Raw genomic sequence first — 23,682 nt, 5'->3', positions numbered from 1 at the left:
TGGGTATGCTTGTATTTGTTAAGGACTGGGGAGTTTGAGCTAAGCACAGGCAAAATTTCCAAGGGAAAACCTGGTTCGCTTTCCATCAAATACTGGGCTATGAATTCACCTTTCAGCAGGACAATAACCTAAAACAGAAGGCAAAATCTACACTGGAGTTGCTTACCAAGAAGATCGTGAAAGTTCCTGAGTGGCTGAGTTACGGTTTTGACTTAAAATATGATGAAATCTATGGCAAGACCTGAAAATGTTTGTCTAGCAATGATCAATAAACAATTTGACAGAGATTGTCTACTTTTGTAAAGAATGGCAAATGTTCCACAATCTAGGTGTAGAAAGCTCTTAGCTCTTAGAGACTTACCCAGAACGGCTCACAGCTGTAATCACTTCCAAAGGTGATTCTAACAGGTATTGACCCAGGGGGTTGAATACTAATCAAGATATATTAGTGTTTAATTTTCCTTTTATATTTATATATATTTTTGTACATATGTTCGAGTATTGTGTAAATCGTTGACAAAAAAATTACAATTAAATAAATTTTAATCTCAAATGAGGAAAAGGTTGTGTGAATAGTTTCTGAAGGCACTGTACATAAAACATTCATGTTGCACTTAGAATCTGAATGCTGATGGTCAAGGTTTTCTGTAAGCAGGGGCAACCACCTTGTAGAGCTTCGAATGTTGAAATATTAAAAGATCATATAGGATTGCTTGTATAATTTTTTTGGGGGGTGGGGGATTTCATTGCACCATGTTTGTGGATTGCATACACTGGATGGCCTCTTGGCTATGTTGAACACCTCCTAGATCTAGTGTATAGCATCTTATAGTCTTTGGAATAGTGAAGTGTCAGAAATCTGCCTGTGTTACACACAGAAATAGAAGGCAGTGAAGGTTTGTGCTATGCCACAAACAGGAAGGCCCATGAGGATATGGGAGCTGTATTTGTTCCAAAAAAAAAAGTTTATTAACTCGTCAGAAACCAATGACCACAGAACCAGGTTGGGAAAATGCCCATGGAGAATCAGATGAGGTAAATATAACACTGACAAAAATAGTACCAAACCATTGTCTAAACCAATTTAGACAACGTGAATGTCACCTGGGCACAGCTCTCCAATGTCCATCCCTCTAATGAACACGAACCAGGGCTCCAAGTCATCCAATGTCCTCAATCTCTCTTCCAACTCAGGGCAGATCTGGCACCGTGGCGTTGAACCTCTTTTGGTTGGTCAAGTCCCTGTAGAGGTCCGAGTGCAGGAAGCGAGGGTACGGGTCTTTCTCCATGAGGCCATAGATCCTGTTCTGGGCCAGGTCAAAGGTCAATGCCGAGGTGCTCTGCAGGTTCTCCTTGGTGACCTCTCGGGTGTAGGAGTCCAGATTCACCTGTTATTAGAAGGAGGCTCTTAAAAAGGGATCTGCAGTAGCTACATATATTTTTGGACTTATAAATTAATGGTATGTATACATTGATTTTTGTAGAATATAACAAATTGGTTACCCCACCTCTGTTTTGGTAAAAAGCTGAGGGACAAGCCTGGAGAAATGTAACCACTCTCAAATGCATAGACTGACCATCCATCATATCAAAATTATAATTTTAACCATGTTTTGAGGCTATACAGTGTTTGTTCACATGTACATTGTTTACAAACATTGGAGTAAAAAAAGCATTTATTTTGGTACAACAATTGAACTAAGCTCTTATATATCACTAATTTATACATCCAAAAATGGATGGCGTAACTAAGGATTCTAGATTTAAAGGATCAATGCAGCTGTTTTTCTCACTATCAAATCATTTCTGGGTAAGAGTTAAATACTGTACCTTACTGTGATTTGTTTTCATTCAAAATAGTCAAGAAACAAAAATAGCTTCTTAGCAAGAGCAATTTCTTAAGCAATAATTGTCTGGGAGTGGTCTGAGTGGGGAGGGGAAAATGGAAAACTCCGTTATTGGCAGAGAGGTTTGGAACTCTTTCTTATTGGTCTATTAAAGGGGAAGCGTACCTAAAATCCAACATTTCCCAAGTGATTCCATACACTGAAACTAGGTAGGTGGCGTTTGCCTTTTTCCCCTATCAGAAAATGTGTAGTTTTCCACCTAAAACGATTGCGATTATTTTATATCATTAATTTTATGTGGCAGACTGCAACAGCAGAGATGGGTAACTGTGTATGTGCGCTTTCGTGGAGGAATCCCTTTACATAAAAACTGCACGTAAGGCCCTTATTCACAATCAGAGGCTAGTTTTTTTTCTGAGGAAAAGTGAAGACAGTAGCATGGTGTTACAGATTAGTTTTAAGAAGTAAACAACAACCTACAAACATGTCTGACAACGAAATACTTGCGAGTGATGAAGAAAACTACTGGAGGGATGCTGATGTATCGTTGAATGGTACTTTTTATATTTTGTTTATGAATTTTCAGTTTTACAAAACAGACAGATAATGACAGCAAACAATATAATACCCCCCAGCCCCAACAGAAGACAGAAAAACAAAAATAGAAAAAACAGAACACAACAGGAATTGGCAACATGCTTTATTGATATGTGATTATGGATTATGCTCCATTAAAAATAATTACTTTGGATCAGGGTGGGTTGCAGGTTGTGTTACCCATCTTCATGTGAAAGATAAGCCAAACCACTCGATTTCATCCCTACATTATATCAGCATCGAACAGGTCACCCTCCCTAGGAGAGGGGGTGACCTCGACAATTTATTGTTAAAATGAGAGGCTGCCTGGATCTTTAATTTAAAGACCCTTGCTCCCTTCGGTCTTAACGTAGACTTTGATCTGAAGCCATTCTTGTGATTATTGTGATTTTGCTATTGTAAATGTTTGAAGGCCTATGTAGACAAATTGTATCTATGATCATATGCTATCCTTTCATGTTTTTGGTATGTTATTTTTAGAATTAACCAATGATATCAGGCCACACCCGCCAATGATTACAGACACCTGTGTGTGTCCTTTGACACTATATAAACTAGTCATCCCACAGTGTTTGTCCTTATACCCTGATGAAGACATCTTGTCTGTTGAAACATTGGTTATTAAATTATTACATCTGAGCTCCTAGAGTGTGCGGCTCTCCCTTTAATTTTTCAAGCGTTCTACTCCGCTAGCCAGCACCTTGCCTATAATATGTGTGTGTTTCTTTCACCTCTAAGCCAAAAAGGGCTGCCATATCTTAACGTGCTGCTTGGAGGGCACTATGGTGTGTCCTCCGTGGTAAGGCCTCTGTGGTAAGACGCTGGGTCCAGGAGTCGGGGTTCCAGTCCCATCCTGCGTGGTAAATGCCATCCGAGCCAAATATCTATCGCCTTATGGGGTCTACACTGGTTTTAAGGAAGTGGAAGACTCCAAGGACTTGTGAATAGCCAAAGTTACAGGTAGAGTCCATTCGAAAAGTATTCAGATCCCTTGACTTTTTCCACCATTTGTTACAACCTTATTCTAAAATGGATTACATGTATTAATCAATCTACACACAATACACAGTAATGACAAAGTAAAAAACATTTTCTAGAAATTCTTGCAAATTTATTCAAAATCAAAAAAACGGAAATATCACATTTACATAAGTATTCAGCCCCTTTACTCAGTACTTTGTTGAAGCACCTTTGGCTGCACAACTACTTCCAGGTCTCTCCAGAGATGTTTGATCGGGTTCAAGTCCAGGCTCTGGCTAGGCCTCTCAAGGACATTCAGAGACTTGTCTCGAAGCCACTCCTGCGTTGTCTTGGCTGAGGTCCAAAGTGCTCTGGAGCAGGTTTTCATCAAGGATCTCTTTGTATTTTGCTCCGTTCAACTTTCCCTCGATTCTGACTAGTCTCCCAGTCCCTGCCGCTGAAAAACATCCCCACAGCATGATGCTGCCACCACCATGCTTCACCGTAGGGATGGTTCCAGGTTTCTTCCAGACGTGATGCTTGGCATTCAGGCCAAAGAGTTCAATCTTGGTTTCATCAGACCAGAGAATGTTGTTTCTCATGGTCTGAGAGTCCTTTAGGTGCCTTTTAAAAAAAACTCCAAGCGGGCTGTCATGTGCCTTTTACTAAGGAGTAGCTTCCGTCTTGCCACTCTGTCATAAAAGCCTGATTGGTGGAGTGCTGCAGAGGTTGTTGTCCTTCTGGAAAGTTCTCACATCTCCACAGAGGAACTCTGGAGCTCTGTCAGAGTGACCATCGGGTTCTTGGTCACCTACCTGAGAAAGGCCTTTCTCCCCCGATTGCTCAGTTTGCCCAGTCGGCCAGATCTAGGAAGTGTCTTGGTGGTTCCAAACTTCTTCCATTTAAGAATGATGGAGGCCACTATGTTTTTGGGGACCTTCAATTCTGCAGAAATGTTTTGGTACCCTTCCCCAGATCTGTGCCTCAACACAATCCTTTCTCGGAGCTCTACAAACAATTTCTTCGACCACATGGCTTGGTTTTTGCTCTGACATGCACTGCCAACTGTGGGACCTTATATAGACAGGTGGGTGCCTTTCCAAATCATGTCCAATCGATTGAATTGACCACAGGTGGACTCCAATCAAGTTGTAGAAACATCTCAAGGATGATCAATGGTAACAGGATGCAACTGAGCTCGATTTCCAGTCTCATAGCAAAAGGTCTGAAAACCTGTTTTTTTCATTTTTAATACATTTGCAAACAAATCTGTCATTTTGGGGTATTGTGTGTAGATTGAGTATTTTTTTTTAAATGTACTCCATTTTTGAATAAGGCTGTAATGTAACAAAATGTGGAAAAAGGGAAGGGGTCTGCATATTTTCAGAATGCACTGTATTGTGTGTGTGTGTGTGTGTGTGTGTTGTGTGTCAGTTTAGGTACTGTGACTGCAAAAATAAATAAATACAAATAAACACACCAGACTATGGGCAATCATATACCCCAGGTGGATCTTGGGCCAAGGTATTCCACACAATCAATCAATCAAAAGTATTTATAACAGCCTTTTTACATCAGCATAAGGGCTATACAGAAATCCAGCCTAAAACCACAAACAGCAAGCAATGAATATGTAGATGGGCGGTGGCTAGGAAAAACTCCCTAGAATAACAGAAACCTAGAGAGGAACAAGGCTGTGAGGGGTGGCCAGTCCTCTTCTGGCTGTGCCGGGTGGAGATAAGAGTACATTGCCATTTATGCCAGATTGTTCTAAAATGATTTTCAAACATTTATAGATGACCAGGATGTTCACATATTAATCACAGTGGTTGTAGATGGTGCAACAGGTCAGTACCTCAGGAGTAAATGTCAGTTGGCTATACAGTTGCCTGAAATGTTGTCATGCTGATATGCCATGGCTAGGCAACACATCAGGAAAATGTGTGAAAATATCCAGTTGACAACATCAACTCACATGGGTGCCAGAGGAGCTTGCTGTTGCTTGGTTCTTTGAAGACCAATCTATTGAGGCCAGAATCGGCGAGTGAGTTGGGCTCATTGACCTCACAGTTATTTGTGACACAATGGTAGTTCGTTATATATACAATTCTAAACGTGAAAGGAATTGATCGTTTTTATAGTATGGGTTATATGCCAAATTATTCTTCTTATGTGTATTGACATAGCAAAACTTCCATCCTAACACAAGTATAATGTGATACCATGTTTATAATATCTAATGAATGTTTTATGGCCATGGGGCTAAAAGTAATTATATTGTTAGGATACTCATGGCCACTATCGACAGGGGAGGTGGAGGTTACGAATACACAATAGACCAGACTACATGCAACCAAATAGGCCTACCTGGGGCCATGTAGTTCACGCATTGCAAAACTGTCACACCCTGATCTGTTTCACCTGTCTTTGTGCTTGTCTCCACCCCCCACCATCTCCCCTCATTATCCCCTGTGTAAAACCTGTGTTCTCTGTTTCACTTGCCAGTTCGTTTCGTTCGTCAAGCTTACCAGCATTTTCCCCCTTGCTCCTGTCTTTTTCCTAGTTCTTGTTTTCAAGTTTTCCCGGTTTTGACCATTCTGCCTGCCGTCCTGTGCCTTTTAGATTCTGATCTGGATTTACTGACCTCTGCCTGCCCTTCTTGACCTGTCGTTTTGCCTGCCCCCTGTTCTAGTAATGAACGTTTGTTACTTTGACACTGTCTGCATCTAGGTTTTCCCTAAAACATGATATATACAGTTGTTCAAAGCATGAAATGTTAAATGAAAATAAACCATGGCTAGCGCACACATCAGACATTGGAGATTCTGATTATGAAATAAGCGAGTAGACAAGTAATTAAAATGCAACAACCTTACATTTTATTCTGTCTATTCTGCAATGTTAGGTGACACAATTACTGTCTCATCTCTTCAAACCCCTTGTCATAAAGATAGGCCACACATGCTAACCGGTAGAGCATCCAGGCCATATCTACATTATATGGTGCAATGGTTACAACACAATAAGATCAACTCAAACTGCAATGATTAGATTACCAACCTCCAGATGCTCACTTTGAAACTTTTCTCATAAGCGCCTATTGTAATTTGGCACGGTACCATATCCAGTGCATGGGAATACAAATCAAATGTTATTTGTCAAATGCGCCGAATACAACAATGCAGAATAGAGAAGGAACCGTTGTGTCTGAGGTTGGTGTTTTTTCCCCATTTCCGATTGTATATCTCTTTCGTAGTCAATGAAATGCAAGGCTACTACACACACGTAGTTTGGCAAGATTGGCTGTAGGAGTGTTTACATCGAATTTACAGTTCTTTTTCATTGCTACGAGCCATCTATGAAAAACAGTGACATTTTGTGTCTTCTTCCCTAGATTTCTTGCAGCCAGGGACCGAACTCCACCTTGCTCTTGATACCATCTCTTCGGATTTTCACTTTTCAGAAATAACTTGAGGCTAACTGGTTTTAACTTCTGCGCCAGCTCCTTCTCCCCCATAAAACTCACACGGAATCCAAACTGGCTGCGCGTGCGCCATTGTGCATACATTTATTTTGTCCCCCCAAACCAAACGCGATCACGACATGCAGGTTAAAATATCAAAACAAACTCTGAAACAATTACATTAATTTGGGGACAGGTCAAAAAGCATAAAACATTTATGGCAATTTAGCTAGCTAGTTTGCACTTGCTAGCTAATTTGTCCTATTTAGCTAGCTTGCTGTTGCTAGCTAATTTGTCCTGGGATATAAACATTGAGTTGTTATTTTACCTGAAATGCACAAGGTCCTCTACTCCAACAATTAATCCACACACAAAAACGGTCAACCGAATCGTTTCTAGTCAACTCTCCTACCAGGCTTTTTCTTCTCTGGATTTTATATTGCGATTGGCAACTTTCATAAATTAGGTGCATTACCGCCATCGACCTCGTTCGTCTTTCAGTCACCCACGTGGGTATAACCAATGAGGAAATGGCACTTGGGTACCTGCTTCTATAAACAAATGAGGAGATGGGAGAGGCAGGACTTGCAGCACGATCTGCATCACAAATAGAACTGACTTCTATTTTAGCCCTTAGCAACGCAGATGCTCATTGGCGCACGTGAGCAGTGTGGGTGCAATAATTGAATAATATATATTTCTACATTTATTTTGCAACGCTCGCGCACTCGACGCAAGCAGTGTAGTCAGCCTGTAAGAGTTTGCCTCATGAGAGCACACATGCACAGTTATTACCCATATCTGCTGTTGCAGTCAGCCACAAAAAATATGAAATAATTGTTTTAGGTGGAAAAGTACACATTTTCTGAATCAAAACCGATAGTAGGTGTATATATACACACAGTACCAGTTAAAAGTTTGGACACACCTACTCCTTCAAGGGTTTTTCTATATTTTTACTATTTTCTACATTGTAGAATAATAGTGAAGACATCAAAACTATGAAATAACACATATGGAATCATGTAGAAACCAAAAAAGTTCACCAGCAAAGCACCCCAACACCATCACACCACCTCCTTGCTTCACGGCTGGAACCACACATGCAGAGATCATCTGTTCACCTACTCTACATCTCGCAAAGACACGGTGGTTGGAACCAAAAATCTCAAATTTGGACTCATCAGACCAAAGGACAGATTTCCACCCATCTTATGTCCATTTTTCGTGTTTCTTGGCCCAAGCAAGTCTATTCTTCTTATTGGTGTCCTTTAGTAGTAGTTTATTTGCAGCATTTCAACCATGAAGGCCTGATTCACGCAGTCCCTTCCACAGTTTATGTTGAGATGAACTCTGAAGCATTTATTTGGGCTGCAATCTGAGGTGCAGTTAACTGTAATGAATTTGTCCTCTGCAGCTTGATGGTTTTTGTGACTGCACTTGAAGAAACTTTAACATTTCTTGAAATTTTCCAGATTGACTGACCTTTATGTCTTAAAGTAATCATGGACTGTCATTTCTCTTTGCTTATTTGATCTGTTCTTGCCATAATATGGACTTACATTTTTACATTTTAGTCATTTAGCAGACGCTCTTATCCAGAGCGACTTACAGTAGTGAATGCATACATTTCACTTCATTTCATACATTTTTTTTTCTCGTACTGGCCCCCCGTGGGAATCGAACCCACAACCCTGGCGTTGCAAACACCATTGCAAACACCATGCTCTACCAACTGAGCCACCCCTACCTTGTCACAACACAACTGATTGGCTCAAACACATTATGAAAGAAATACATTAATTTACATTTTAGTCATTTAGCAGACACTCTTATCCAGAGCGACTTACAGTTGTGAATGCATACATTTCATACATTTTTTTTTGTTGTTTTTTTTGTACTGGCCCCCCGTGGGAATTGAACCCACAACCCTGGCGTTGCAAACACCATGCTCTACCAACTGAGCCACAGGAAAGGCTGTGGGAAATTCCACGAATTAGCTTTTTACAAGGCACACCTGTTAATTGAAATGCATTTCAGGTGACTACCTCATGAAGATGGTTGAGAGAATCCCAAGAGTGTGCAAAGCTGTCATCAAGGCAAAGGGTGGCTATTTGAAGAATCTCAAATATAAAATATATTTTCCTTTGTTTAACACTTTTTTGGTTACTACATGATACCATTTGTGCTCTTTCATAGTTCTGATGTCTTCACTATTATTCTACAATGTAGAAAATAGTAAAAATAAAGAAAAACCCTTGAATGAGTAGGTGTGTCAACTTTTGACTAGTACTGTATTTATATACACAGTGCATTCAGAAAGTATTCAGACCCCTTTACTTTATTCACATTTAGTTACGTAACAACCTTATTCTAAAATGGATTAAATAAATATTTTTCTTTCTCGATCTACTCACAATACCCCACAATGACAAAGCAAAAACTGTTTTTTATAAATTTTTGCAAATGTATAAAAAAAAAAACAACACATACCTTATTAACCTACGCATTCAGACCCTTTGCTATTAGACTTGAAATTGAGCTCAGGTACATCCTGCTTCCATTGATCATCCTTGAGATGTATCTACAACTTGATTCGAGTCCACCTGTGGTATTTTCAATTGATTGGACATTCTTTGGAAAGGCGGTGACAGTGAGGTGACCAAGAACCCCATGGTCACTCTGACAGAGCTCCAGAGTTCCTCTGTGGCGATGGGAGAATCTTCCAGAAAGACGACCATCTCTGCAGCACTTCACCAATCAGGCCTTTATTGTAGAGTGGCCAGACAGAAGCCACTCCTCAGTAAAAGGCACATGACAGCCCGCTTGGAGTTTGCCAGAAGGCAGCTAAAGACTCTAAGACCATGGAGAAACAAGATTCTCTGGTCTGATGAAACCAAGATTGGCATGTATGCTCTTTGGCGTGTATGCCAAGCGTCACATCTGGAGGAAACATGGCACCATCCCTACGGTGAAGCATGGTGGTGGCAGCATCATGCTGTGGGAATGATTTTCAGCGTCAGGGACTAGGAGACTAGTCAGGATCGAGGGAAAAATGAACAGAGAAAAGTATAGAGAGATCCTTGATGAAAACCTGCTCCAGAGGGCTCAGGACCTCAGACTTGGGCAAAAGTTCACCTTCCAACAGGAAACAACCCTCAGCACACAGCTTAGACAATGCAGGAGTGGCTTCGGGACAAGTCTCTGAATGCCCTTGAGTGGCCCAGCCAGAGCTCGGACTTGAACCCAATCGAACATCTCTGGAGAGACCTAAAAATAGCTGTGTAGCAATGCTCCCGATCCAACCTAAAAAAACTTGAGAGAATCTGCAGAGAACAATGGAGTGCAAAGAAGACTCGAGGCTGTAATCACTGCCAAAGGTGCTTCAACAATGTACTGAGTAAAGGGTCTGAATACTTATGTAAATGTAATGTTTCAGCTATTTATTTTTAATAACTTAGCAAAAATTTCTAAAACCTGTTTTTGCTTTTTCATTATGTGGTAAGATGTGTAGAAAAAACTATTCAATCAATTTTAGAATACGGCTGTAACGTAACAAAATGTGGAAAAAATCATGGGGTCTGAATACTCCGAATGCACTATATATATATAGTTTTATATATACATATCTGACCCAAGATCAGCACCTAGGGGCAACTTCACCCTACTCCATTTTGTATCTCTAAATGGTATAAATAAGAACAATAGATCTTATCTGTAACACTCTTTCTCACAAAAACTCAAACTGCTCAAATAGTAACAGCATCACTAAAGTATTACTCTAAAGATGAACCATGGTGTGTGTACTGTGTATTGGCTTTACCTCTTTACAGGACTGTATGGACATGTATTCTGAGAAGATTTGTTTTGCTCGGGAGGCCATTTTGAACTGGGATTTGATTTTTCTGTACTTCTCACAGGCCAACCAGAAGTCCAAGTTCTCCTCACTGTACTCTGTCTGCAGGAACCTTTGGAAGACTGCCACTCCATCTGTCCAAGACAATATATCATATTATATAGTGTTTTTGTATTAAATATTGTGTTATTAAATAGTATATATCAAAATGTTGTGTTTTTAGATGTATCAGCATACAGGAGCACAATGGAAATAAGTCTGTTGACTGTGTTCTTATGCTTGCTGTATTCACATTGCAATTGTATATTTTAAAATGGTCAAATTCATTCATTTACACAGTCATTTTGAGACCAATGTATTTTTTGCATGGCTCCCTTGGAAAATATACATTACCTAAACAAAAGTTAAAGGTGATGCACATTTATTTTTGCATTGTCATTTCAGAAAATGTCCATAACGTAGCTGGCACTAATAGTGGGATGATAGTGATTCACAGTAATACTTACAGTTTTGTAATCAAATCAAATTTGATTGGTCACATACACATGGTTAGCAGATGTTATTGCGAGTATAGTGAAATGCTTATGCTTCTAGATCTGACAGTGCAGCAGTATCTAACAGGTAATGTCTAACAATTCCACAACAAAACCTGTGATATTCGTCTATTGATGACAGGCATCTTTTGCCAAAATGGGAAAGCGGTTCTGACTTTGTGGCTGTGTTATCTAGTGGAAATCTCTCATTTTCTGCTTGCTAAAATTCTACACTGTTCGCTCAATTTCAGTTTGTGAGAAAACAAGCACTGAATAGTGTAGGGAATCATTGTACCATCTAAATCGCTGTAAAATCAATGTAGAATTTTTGCAACCAGGAAATGACAGAGCTATTGCCACCAGATAACACAGCCACAAAAGTCAGAACGTCTTTCCCTTTGTGACAACAGATGCCGCTCCGGCGGGAGAAATCAACAGGCAAATATCACAGCCAATCGCAACACTGGCGGGGAAGTAATACTGTGAAATACTATCATTCCACTATTAACGGCAAATACATTTTATGGACATTTTCTGAAATTACAATGAAAAATAAATAAAAAATACTATGTGTAGCACCTTTAACTAAAAAATAAATAAAGACATTAGGATCTTTGTGCATTGAAAAACGTACATTTGTGAGCCAGCAGCGAATCAAAGCATTCCCCCCACTTCAGGGCCTCCTCTGGCGAGGGCCTAAAAATGACAGCACAGAAAGACAAAGGACTAATACATCACGTTTCTTATTGTGTGTGAGCTTTTCAAAGAAAAAAAACCTCTCACACTGTGCCTCTGGTACTGTAAGTGTTTATCATTATACTCTGACTATGATTAAAAGTATTTCCTACTGTGAGCAGCTCGAAGTTGAGGTGATTGAGGAAAACGGTAACAGTAACTGCTCTCTCATTGCAAAAACATGACATGCTGATCACAAACTGAACGACAGGTGTTGGTTTGTTATTGTAATGCTTTTCAAATGACTAGTGTATGAAGTCAGTTTGAGTTACAGTATCCTCTTCTGAGGTCTTGGGATGCACCAGTGGATGGAGTGTGCTTTACAGTGTAGGGTGAAGTTGCCCCTAGACGATGATCTTGGGTCCACCACTAATGGTTAAAACCTGTTGGGGCTAGGGGGCAGTATTTTCACGGCCGGATAAAAAACGTACCCAATTTAAAGAGGTTACTACTCTGGCCCAGAAAATAGAATATGCATATTATAAGTAGATTTGGATAGAAAACACTCTGAAGTTTCTAAAACTGTTTGAATGGTGCCTGTGAGTATAACAGAACTCATAAGGCAGGCAAAAAACCTGAGAAAAATTTAATCAGGAAGTGGGAGAAATTAGAAATTTAGTTTTCCTTTTGAATCCCTTGAAAAACTACAGTGACATAGGGTTTACGTTGAACCTCCTAACTCTTCCATTGGCTGTCAACAATCTTTAGGAACTGGTTTCATCCGTCACCTGTTACCGGGCAGAAAATTGTGGCTCAGTCAATCACTGGCCAGTCTGAGGACAGGTGTCTTATGACGCGTGTGCACGTGACTTTGTTGTTTTTTATTTTTCTTCTGGGATGAATACCTATTGCCCGGTTGTAAAATTATCGCAATTTTACGTAAAAAAATACCCTAAAGGATTGATTGTAAACATCGTTTGACGTGTTTCTACAAACGGTAATGGAACTTTGAACATTTCGTCTATGGATTTGCATCCATGCCACATGGCATTGTAAAGTGTTCTGGATGGGTCAACAAAACGGACGTATTTGGACATAAATGATGGACTTTGCAGAACAAATGAACATTTCTTGTGGAAGTGGGTGCCCATCCGAGTGCATTCTGCCGAAGATCAGCAAAGGTAAGTAAATATTTCGAACATATTTTTAGAGATTTGTCGACGCTGTGGTTGTAGGCTAACTGTATAGCTTAGCATTGAAGGCTAAGTTCTGTACTCAGAATATTGAACAATGTGCTTTTTCCGTAAAGTTATTTTGAAATCTGACAAAGTGGTTGCATAAAGGAGTAGATTATCTCTAATTCTTTAAATAATTGTTATACATTTTGTCAACGTTTATGAGTTCTTCTGTAAATTAAATGTGCCTATTCAGTTATGGGGAGAAAACATTTTCTGAACGTCACGCACCAATGTAAAAATTGGGTTTTTGGATACAAATATAAACTTGATCGAACAAAAAATGCATGTATTGTCTAACATGATGTCCTAGGAGTGTCATCTGATGAAGATTGTCAAAGGTTAGTGCTTAATTTTAGCTGTATATCTTGTTTTGTGATGGCTATCCATGCTTGGAAAATTGCTTTTTTTGTTTGCTGCTAAGATGCTATGCAAAAATAATCTAATGTTTTGCTTTCACCGTAAAGCCTTTTTGAAATCGGACAATGTGATTGGATTAACGAGTATAGTATCTTTAAAATGCCGTATAATACTTTAATTTTAATTTTGAGATTATTTTGTTTTGAATTTCGCGCCGTGCTATCTCACTGGTTGTTATCCAACCAATCCCTTTTGCGGGGTTGTATCCTCTAGAGGTTAAGGATAGGATTGGGGGAGGGGAAGCTGGTCCTAGATCTGTAACTAGGGGAAACTCATATCCGGAGTGTTCTTTACAAGGAGGCTCTTACTTGACTGACTTCAGGACTTTCTCCAGCCCGCTTGTTGGGTTGCTGCTATGGAAATCGTTCTTCCTCAAGAAAGTCAAGCGATTTTTCATGTCCTTGGCCCTGTGGAAAACATTTTTTTATTATGAGTATAATGAGTATATTATGAGTATAACCCATAGAGTCGAGCTAGCAAGGAGATTCTATGATGCTGCTAAATAACCAGCTTGAAGAAAATGAAAAAGGTTTGGATGAAACAACAACATTCTAGGTAAATCAAAAATAAGATAAATCAGATTTTTTTAAAAAGCAAATGTCTCTAGGCTCCACAGTTCTTGTTCCAAAATGAGGAGAGATCATTTTGGGAATGAAAATGAGAGTAGTTATATCATGATAGAAACAATTGAGCATAGCAACATTTGGTAATGATTGTGATTGAGTCTGCATCTGCTGAAGAACAGAGGAGGTCAAACAGGATAGCACCCACAATTCGTCATGTCAGCCGATCTCCCTGTCTTGCAGCTGTCCATTTCAATATGAAAAGATGGGGGGAAAAGTTGTGACATACTTTGGTGAATTTGCAAAGCATGCAAGGCAAGAGATACTGATTACCAAGACAAATGCACACCACAGTACTTTCTGCCTGCCCCCCTCTCTCCATTGTGCTGGCAGCATAGCATTAGTTCCTTCTCTTTGCTAATGCTGCGAGTGTGTGTTCAATCTTCGCTCTGTCCATCCACTTTTTTGGCCATGACATGGATTAACCCAGAGGACACTGCTACTCCAGCTGCTATCTCTTCATCTGACTATGTGTGCTCTCATTATCTGAGAGCATCTGGTCATCACGGTGGTGGCACAGGGCTACTCATTTTTTCCTTAGATGGATTAAAGAGAAAATCTTCACTATCTCCTCATTTGAATTCCATGCAGTCACTGTCACATAACTATAAAACTTGGGTGAGCATCCACACTGGAGGAAAGTTTATCGTTCTACAGTAGGCCTACATCTGTCAATCAACTGATGGCCCTATTGGAATATAATCAACTAACATAGGGTTTATTGCAACCATCGATGGCACTAGATTAAATTATTGCCAGCTGATGTCTCGTTAAACCATCAATACGCGCTAAATTCACCCCCACAGCTGATCACAATTGCAACCATTATTGGTTACCTCATTACAGCTCTCTAAAAGTTGATGTCGGTGTTACCCAGGTGTTGCCATTGGAACAATTTAGCCCTTTTTGATAAGACTAAGGGCCGTACAATATAAAAAAATATTTCCTTGTTTACCATGCCAAATCTACTGTGGCAATTTATCCAACACTTTGTATGAACGGAAACTAATGTTGATGAAGCCTATAGATATTATTTTATTTGTTTCCTATTTATCTTATCCAAAAGTGTCCCGGTATAGTAATTTCTTATCAAGATTGTGGGTAAAATATCCTGGACTGGCCATATTTGAAACGTGTAACTTAATCAAGTAAATCGGGGGAGATTGAGTTATTTGTGCCAGATGGGTGTTGGCTGGAATCAAACCCACACCAACACGGTAGGACTATATGTGCACACTGAAGAGAGAATATTACTTGACAGCAAGCCGTGATCACAATGACTCGACTTCCCCTACATGGAGAGAAGGAGAACTGCTCATTTTCAGAGATTCACAAGGCTCATTTGAATTTCCTGATGCAGCAGGAAAATTCTCTGCGACAAAAGTGATCAAGTTACAATCCCACATCTGTACCTTCTCTTCCTCTGTATCCTCTGACAAGGCCACTTTCTATCACTCTACATTTTAAGCTTCTGCCTCCAACCATGGGAAAATCTTCTCCACTTTATCCTCCCTCCTTATTCCTCCACCGCCTCCCTCCTCCCTCTCCGTGGACGACTTTGTTAACCACTTTGAAAAAAAGGTTGACGACATCCGCTCATCATTCACTCATAAACTGGTCCCACTCACACAGAATGGCTTGACCTTATGGCTTGACCTCTTTCTCCAGATGAAATCCTGTGACTAGTGATGTCCACCGGCCCAACAACCTGCCCACTTGACCCCATCCTCTCCTCCCATCTCCAGACCATCTCTGGAGACTTCCTCCCATTCCTCACTTCCCTCATCAACTCATCCCTGACCGCTGGCTGCGTCCTCTGACTTCAAGAAGGCCAGAGTCACTCCCCTCCTCAGGAAACCAACACTCAACCCCGCTGATGTCAAAAACTACAGACCGGTACCCCTTCTGTCTTTCCTTTCCAAAACACATGAGTGTGTAGTCTCAGACCAACTCTATCGTTATCTCTCTCAGAATGATCTTCTTGACCCTACCCAGTCAGGCTTCAAGGCGACTCACTCAACTGAGATCGCTTTCCTCTGTGTCATAGTGGCGCTCCGCTCTGCTAAAGCGGACTCTCTCTCCTCTGTTCTCATCCTCTTAAATCTATCCGCTGCTTTTGACACCGTGAACCATCAGATCCTCTTTTCCACCCTCTCAAGGTTGGGTGTCTCAGGCTCTGCACAATCCTACCAGGCAGGTCGCTCTTACTAGGTGGCGTGTAGCGGATCTGTGTCTGCACCGGGTGCTCTCACTACTGGTGTCCCTCGGGGCAAAGGTTCTAGGCCACTTTTATCTCTAGTCACTCGGCTCAGTCAAAACGTCACATGGTCTCTCCTGTCATTGCTATGCGGATGACACTCAACTACTCTTCCCCCCTTCTGACACCCAGGTGGCGACATACATCTCTGTGTGCATGGCAGACATCTCAGCTTGTATGTCGGCCCACCACCTCAAGATCAACCTCCCAGGGAAGGCCTGCTCGCTCCAAGACCTCTCCATCACGGTTGACAACTCCACAGTGTCCCCCTCCCAAAGTGCAAAGAATCTTGGCGTGACCCTGGACAACAGCCTTTTGTTCTCTGTAAACATCAAAGCACTGACTCGCTCTTGCAGGTTCACGCTCTACAACATCCACAGAGTACGAAGCGGCGCGCACTGAAAAAAATGCTGCATTAAAAACAACCCAGTTTGGGTAAATATTGGACAGAACACACGTTGTGTTATTTTGGCCTATTGATTTCTTTAAGTTTGGCTGTTGATGCTGGGTTATTGAGCTATCTACAGGGTCAGATCAGAAGACTGGAGGCGTGGCCTAGTAGGGGTGGCATTTCTGCCAAAAAATGCATTTTGATTTTAAAAAATGTTTTACATTCAAAAAGCTCTCTTGTGAAGTCATGGCTTGCGACATACGCCTAGTTTCCTGAATCGGGTCACATATCATAAAGTGGTAACTATCTGATAAGAGAATTATATAATAAAGGTAAATGAATAAAGAATCCGACCCTGTCACGTAACCAATTAGTAGTTATGTAGCATGGGTAATGAATAATTAAAGTACTGAACGTTAGTCCCAGAAGGTCTAGTAGAGACCCGGAAGGGAGAGAAGTGTGTGTGTGTGTGTGTGTGTGTGTGTGTGTGTGTGTGTGTGTGTGTATTTGTGTCTGTGTGTGTGTGAGATTAGTGAGCCTAAGGGAACAGTAGGCATGTGTGTGTGAAGAGACAGGGAGTAGCCTTCAAGGTTCCCCTAATCTCGAGGGAAAGGAACAGGCAGCGCTGGATAGTGATTAACAGTGGTGGGAAGTCCGGGGAGGGATACTATTCACCTACTGTTCGGGTGTATGGGTGTGCATAGGATATCTACTGTTTGTGTGGAGGTATGTGCGTAAGCGGGGAGTTAGCATAAAATGAATGTCTTTGTTATTTGGACCTCAGAACGTTCTCTGAATAAACTGTACAGACCTTTTGCAGAAAGCTGAGTCCTTGCCTAATTATTCTTTACCCAGTGTCTTACAAACCTTGGGAATTAGTCAAGGCTTATTGATTGTTAATTATTATCATGGGGATAAAATAATTCCCTTGACACTATCTCAACCTTGGGATACGCATAGGGAACTACATTTGCATAAACCTTATTAAGCTACAAAAGATTCAGTGTTCAACCTTAACATGTGTTGACAACACAACAGAACAGATGAAGCGGAATGACATTTACTTTCATAGGTGGCCAAAAATAACCAACTGATCTGACACAGTAGATCAGTAGATTACCCAAATAAGTGATGCAATTGGCTGTGTAAAAAATAACCCAACGTTCTGTTTTTTAATCCAGCATTTTTGTGGTGCTTGCCTACAGAGAAGCAAGGGGAACAGCCCCTCCTTACCTTCAGGCTATGTTCAAACCCTACATCCCAACCCGAGCACTCCCTTCCGCCACCTCTGGTCTCTTGGCCTTCCCACCCCTACGGGAGAGCAACTCCAGCACAGCCCTGTCAAAGCTGTTCTCTGTCCTGGCACCCCAATGGTGGAACAAGCTTCCCCCGAAAGTCAGGACAGCGGAGTCCCTGCCCATCTTTCAAAAAACATCTGAAACCCTGTCTCTTTGAAAAGCATCTTAAATAACTCACAGTGCACCCTTCCCCACAAAACAAATAAATACACTTCTCTTTTCCCACTAGCACTGACTTTGCTGATAAATACTTTGTTGGGGGAAAATGTACTAAGTACGATGGTGATGTGTTGTCTTACCTACCCATCTTAAAATGAATGTACTAATTTGAAGTTGCTCTGGATAAAACAAAATGTAAAATGTTGTGTGTAGAATATCCTAGCCTATTCATTGATCATAGGCCCTGCTTTACTGAAGTTGTGAGACATTGCAAGCCAAGACACAGCATTCCATTGCAAGATACATCTTTTGATTGCAGATAGATAGGCCTAGTGCACGGTTCTTACTCTGTCTGCCTGGTGGCCGACCCTCCCATCTCTCTCCGTCCCTCGCTAACTCGCTATGAAAGATGCGAGTGTTTGTGTTCTTGGAAGTATGACAACTATTCAGTCTCTTCTGTTCCAGAAATACTGAATCTTAGGAGTCGATTCCGCTATCTTGACACAAAAAACGGGAGTCGGCGCCGGGAGTCACTCTCCACCACTACGTCATCGTCATTAACAGTTGGAAAATTGCAGAAATAGGCAAGCGAGAGCAGCAAAGTCCTGTATGGCAATACTTTGAGATGTTAAATGAGAACGAAATGCAAACCTGGCGAGGGGGAATTGAGGTACAGTAATGGAAGTACTGGTGCAATGTGTAACCATCTGAAAGGGACACACCGTGACACCCAAACCATTGCTGTGAATCCACGTGGAATTTTATGAAATGTTCTTATAATTTCAATGAAAAACCAACAAAAAATATGCTGTTTAAACATATACAAATATTTTTGTCCTGATGGATCCTGGTCAAAAGTAGGGAATAGGGTTCCATTTGGGATGCCATTTGAGATGCAACCAGTGACATATATAAAAGTAACACAGTCGGCCACATTGGCTTTAGGGCTTTAGCTACGGCAGCAGTGACTCGTAAATGTCCTACTGGTAAAATTGTTTGACACTCATGTGTCAGTGTCATATCTGGGTATATTTGATATGTCCTATGGACAAAACATAGGCATATCATTCAGTGTAGTTCTTCTATTATGCTGTCAAGACCGCTGGAGATATTTTTTTCCAATGTCCAAATTTTTTCAGGACTTACAGGTTCATGGATTTCTTCTTTTTCGTGTAGCCATGTTTAAACTCACAGTTACTGTCAGATTCACTGCATACCTTGGGGGAAAGAAAGGAACACAAAAAGAGAGAGTTAGAACATGAGAAAGGCAGAGAAAAATAAGGAAGAGAGCAAGTACAGTACCAGTCAAAAGTTTGGACTCATCTACTCATTCCAGGGTTTCTTCCTTATTTTTACTATTTTCTACATTGTAGAATAATAGTGAAGACATCAAAACTATGAAATAATACATGGAATCATGTAGTATACAAAAGAAATGTTAAACAAATCAAAATATATTTCATATTTGAGATTCTTCAATGTAGCCAGCCACCCTTTGCCTTGACAGCTTTGCACACTCTTGGCATTATCTCAACACATATACATATCTTTAAAAAAAATATTTTCCTTAATTATTTTCCACTAACCATACCACCCTTCCCCTAATTCAAGTAAACTAATGAACAGCAACACTTAGGCTTCTACTTTCAGCATATACGTACTATATATATATATTACGGACACAATCTATTTTACTGTGGCTATATTTTGTTTGTTTTTAGTCCTCTATCCTCAACCTCTCCCATCTATTTTTGGTGTCCATCCAGTTTGATTTCTATTTGCCATATATTTTTAACTGTGCTGTTTCACAAAAGTTCTGAACCTACACTACTGTTCAAAAGCTTGGGGTCACTTAGACATTTCCTTGTTTTTGAAAGAAAAGCAATTTTTTTTGTCCATTAAAATAACATAAAATTGATCAGAAATACAGTGTAGGCATTGTTAATGTTGTAAACGACCATTGTAGCTGGAAACGGCAGATTTTTTATGGAATATCTACATAGGCGTACAAAGACCCATTATCAGCAACCATCACTCCTTTGTTCCAATGGCAGGTTGTGTAACACCGAACCGGCCACGTGCGTGCGCCATTGTGCGCAAATTGATTTTGTCCCCCCAGACCAAACGCGATCACGACACGCAGGTTAAAATATCAAAACAAACTCTGAACCAATTATATTAATTTGGGGACAGGTCGAAAATCATTAAACATTTATGGCAATTTAGCTAGGTCACTTTCAGTTGCTAGCTAATATGTCCTATTTAGCTAGCTTGCTGTTGCTAGATAATTTGTCCTGGGATATAAACATTGAGTTGTTATTTTACCTGAAATGCACAAGGTCCTCTACTCCGACAATTAATTCACACATAAAACGGTCAACCAAATCATTTCTGGTCATCTCTCCTCCTTCCAGTCTTTTTCTTATTTGGACATTCTATGGCGATTGGCATCTAACTTTCAGTTACCACGACGACCGACCGAACTCAGTTCATCTTTTAATCACCCATGTGGGTATAACCAATGAGGAGATGGCACGTGGGTATCTGCTTCTATAAAGAGATGGGAGAGGCAAGACTTACACTGCGTTCAGCGTCACAAATAGAAGTGACTTCTATTTTAATGCTTGGCAACGCAGACGCTCATTGGCATGCGCAAGCAGTGTGGGTGCAATAATTGAATAACATGTATGTTGAAATTTATTTTACAACGCTCAAGCACGCGACACGAGCGGTGTGGTCAGCATGTTAGCTAATCCAAGTTTATAATTTAAGGCCAATTGATCATTAGAAAACCCTTTTTCAATTATGTTACCACAGCTGAAAACTGATGTCCTGATTAAACAAGCAATAAAACTGTCCTTCTTTAGACTAGTTGAGTATCTGGAGCATCAGCATTTGTGGGTTAGATTACAGGCTCAAAATTCTGAAACTCGTCAGTCTATTCTCGTTCTGAGAAATGAAGGCTATTCCATGCGAGAAATTGCCAAGAAACTGAAGATCTCGTACAACGCTGTGAACTACTCCCTTCACAGAACAGTGCAAACTGGCTCTAACCTGAAAAGAGGAGTGGGAGGCCCCGGTGCACAACTGAGCAAGAGGACAAGTACATTCGAGTGTCTAGTTTGAGAAACAGAAGCCTCACAAGTCCTCAACTGAGAGCTTCATTAAATAGTATCCGCAAAACACCAGTCTCAATGTCAACAGTGAAGGGGCAACTCCGGGATGCTGGCCTTCTAGGCAGAGTTCCTCTGTCCAGTGTCTGTGTTCTTCTGCCCATCTTAATCTTTTATTTTTATTGGCCAGTCTGAGATATGGCTTTTTCTTTGCAACTCTGCCTAGAAGACCAGCATCCCGGAGTCGCCTCTTCACTGTAGACGTTGAGACTGGTGTTTTGCGGGTACTATTTAATGAAGCTGCCAGTTGAGGACTTGTGAGGCTGGTGTGTGACATAATTCCACCAGTCCTATTCGTGATATCATTTACAAAGATTATACTTTTTAAAAACATTTTATTGAAAAATAATATTTTTTATCAATTAGGATATTTGAGTTTAGCCACAACATTTGTTGTATTATTTGTTCTGTCTTTTCTGATGGATTAAACTGAAATTGCAAGGCCATTCTTGAACATGGGTTGAGACAAACTTACTAATTTGCTAGAGAAGCAGTTTTAATTTAAGTACAACTTTTGTATGACTGACTCCTTTAGTGAGAGGTCTAGTGCATTAATATTTAATAACTTCTGCTCTCCGAATTCATATTCATTATATAAATAGGCACTTTTAATTTTGTCTGGATTGCCATTCCAAATAAAATTGAATATTTTTTGTTCATGTAATAAATAAAAAAAAACAGGTTGCTAGGTGTAGACAAGACCATAAGCAAATAGGTAAACTGGGATATGACTAAAGAGTTAAATCAGGGTGATTTTTCCACAAATAGACAGGTATTTTTCTTTCCATGGTAGCAAGATCTGTTTTTTGTAACTTTCTATCACAACTCATAGTGCTACATTGTCGGATCGGATGGAATCAAGATGGCGGCAGGGCAGTTTCGCTGAGTGTGTTGTGTCACACTCTTTGTTTATTTCAAGTGTTAAAAGTTTTTATTACTAAGCAAAACCGTTATAGGCTGAGAGAGTTGTCATTAAACAACAGGCTCTGTGACATAATGTCTAGATGCGCTGGGCTTGCTAGCCCAGGATACCCCACCGGGTGGACTAGCCACCGGTGATTGGCCGGGATACACACAGTGGGCAAATCCCTGTCAGTACATTCCTGCAGCAGCTGTCGAAATCGCTGGCCGTTCTAAGGCAACAACGCTCAGGCACACATGGTTTCTATCTCTACTAGACCTGTAGGCTACAGCTGAACATTTTTAGGGAATTGAAGGTTTCAAAAGACTCAGTATATTTAAAAATGTTTGTGTGAATTGTTGTATTCAGTGGTTAAAATGGGTATTTTTGTACAAATGGTTTTAATTGCTGCCTACATGGGTTATGTCTCATTGCATAGTCTAAATTATCAAAAACAAATCTCCCTAACCCAGAGATACCGCTAAACCCTATTTTGACTGATGGTATAGCCATTTTCATCTTTCAGAGGGATCCGATTGTGATACCATTTGACTCCTGTGGCATATTCATAAAACTTTCTCATCTACAGGGTTTGGTCTGGCTAAAAACTGTGTTGTATCAGATGACTGTAGTTTGGATTATTTAAAATCATCTGAACTAAGGTCTTTATCTAAACCAAAACAGTTTTTAGCACTGAAACTATAAGGGCACTGGGCGAGACCCAGATAGAGACACAGGAGGCAGATGGTTCGAGTCTCTGATATTTATTATAATCCAAGGTTCAGGCAAGAGACAGGTTGTGGACAGGCAAAAGATCATAAACAAGGTCAGAGTCTAGGAGGTACAGAGTGGCAGGCAGCCTCGAGGTCAGGGCAGGCAGTATGGTCAGGCAGGCGGGTTCAGAGTCAAAGCAGGCAAGGGTCAAATCCCGGAGGACTAGCAAAAGAGCAATAAGAAAAAAACAGGAGCACGCTGTTTGACTTGACAAGACGAACTAGCAACAGACAAACAGGGAACACCGGGAATAAATACCCAGGGACTAATGGGGAAAACAGGTGACACCTGGAGGTGGGTGGAGACAATAACAAAGACAGGTGAAACAGATCAGGGCATGACAGAAACTGCAGTTATCGAAAGTTGTGAACTTAGATTTGATAGGATGCTATAGACCTCCATCTGAAAAAGTAGAATCCCTGGATTCTCTGACTGAACTGATGCGTGGTTGGGGGGGAAATGAAATGGTCCTAATGGGCAATTTAAACTGGGATTGATTGTCTCCAAACTCCGAGGCCAT

The 23,682-nt window shown here is 40.6% G+C and overlaps 1 protein-coding gene across 3 annotated transcripts in view; it reads right to left on the bottom strand.

Moving 5' to 3' along the window:
- Nucleotides 1-479: 479 nt before the first annotated feature.
- The window catches only part of rgs3b (regulator of G protein signaling 3b), a 95,760-nt gene continuing 72,557 nt past the window's right edge, over nucleotides 480-23,682 (bottom strand). For all 3 annotated transcript variants that reach the window (XM_029722334.1, XM_029722335.1, XM_029722336.1), the window contains 5 exons: nucleotides 19,461-19,531; nucleotides 13,895-13,993; nucleotides 11,891-11,952; nucleotides 10,691-10,857; nucleotides 480-1,388 (listed from right to left, as the gene is read on the bottom strand). In XM_029722334.1, the coding sequence (XP_029578194.1) occupies nucleotides 1,191-1,388; nucleotides 10,691-10,857; nucleotides 11,891-11,952; nucleotides 13,895-13,993; nucleotides 19,461-19,531 (597 nt within the window). In that variant the 3' untranslated portion in view covers nucleotides 480-1,190. The remainder of the gene's footprint in view (nucleotides 1,389-10,690; nucleotides 10,858-11,890; nucleotides 11,953-13,894; nucleotides 13,994-19,460; nucleotides 19,532-23,682) is intronic.

Source organism: Salmo trutta, chromosome 29 (assembly GCF_901001165.1).
Source record: "Salmo trutta chromosome 29, fSalTru1.1, whole genome shotgun sequence".
Taxonomy (NCBI): domain Eukaryota; kingdom Metazoa; phylum Chordata; class Actinopteri; order Salmoniformes; family Salmonidae; genus Salmo; species Salmo trutta.
This window is presented reverse-complemented; position numbering and strand designations above follow the sequence as displayed.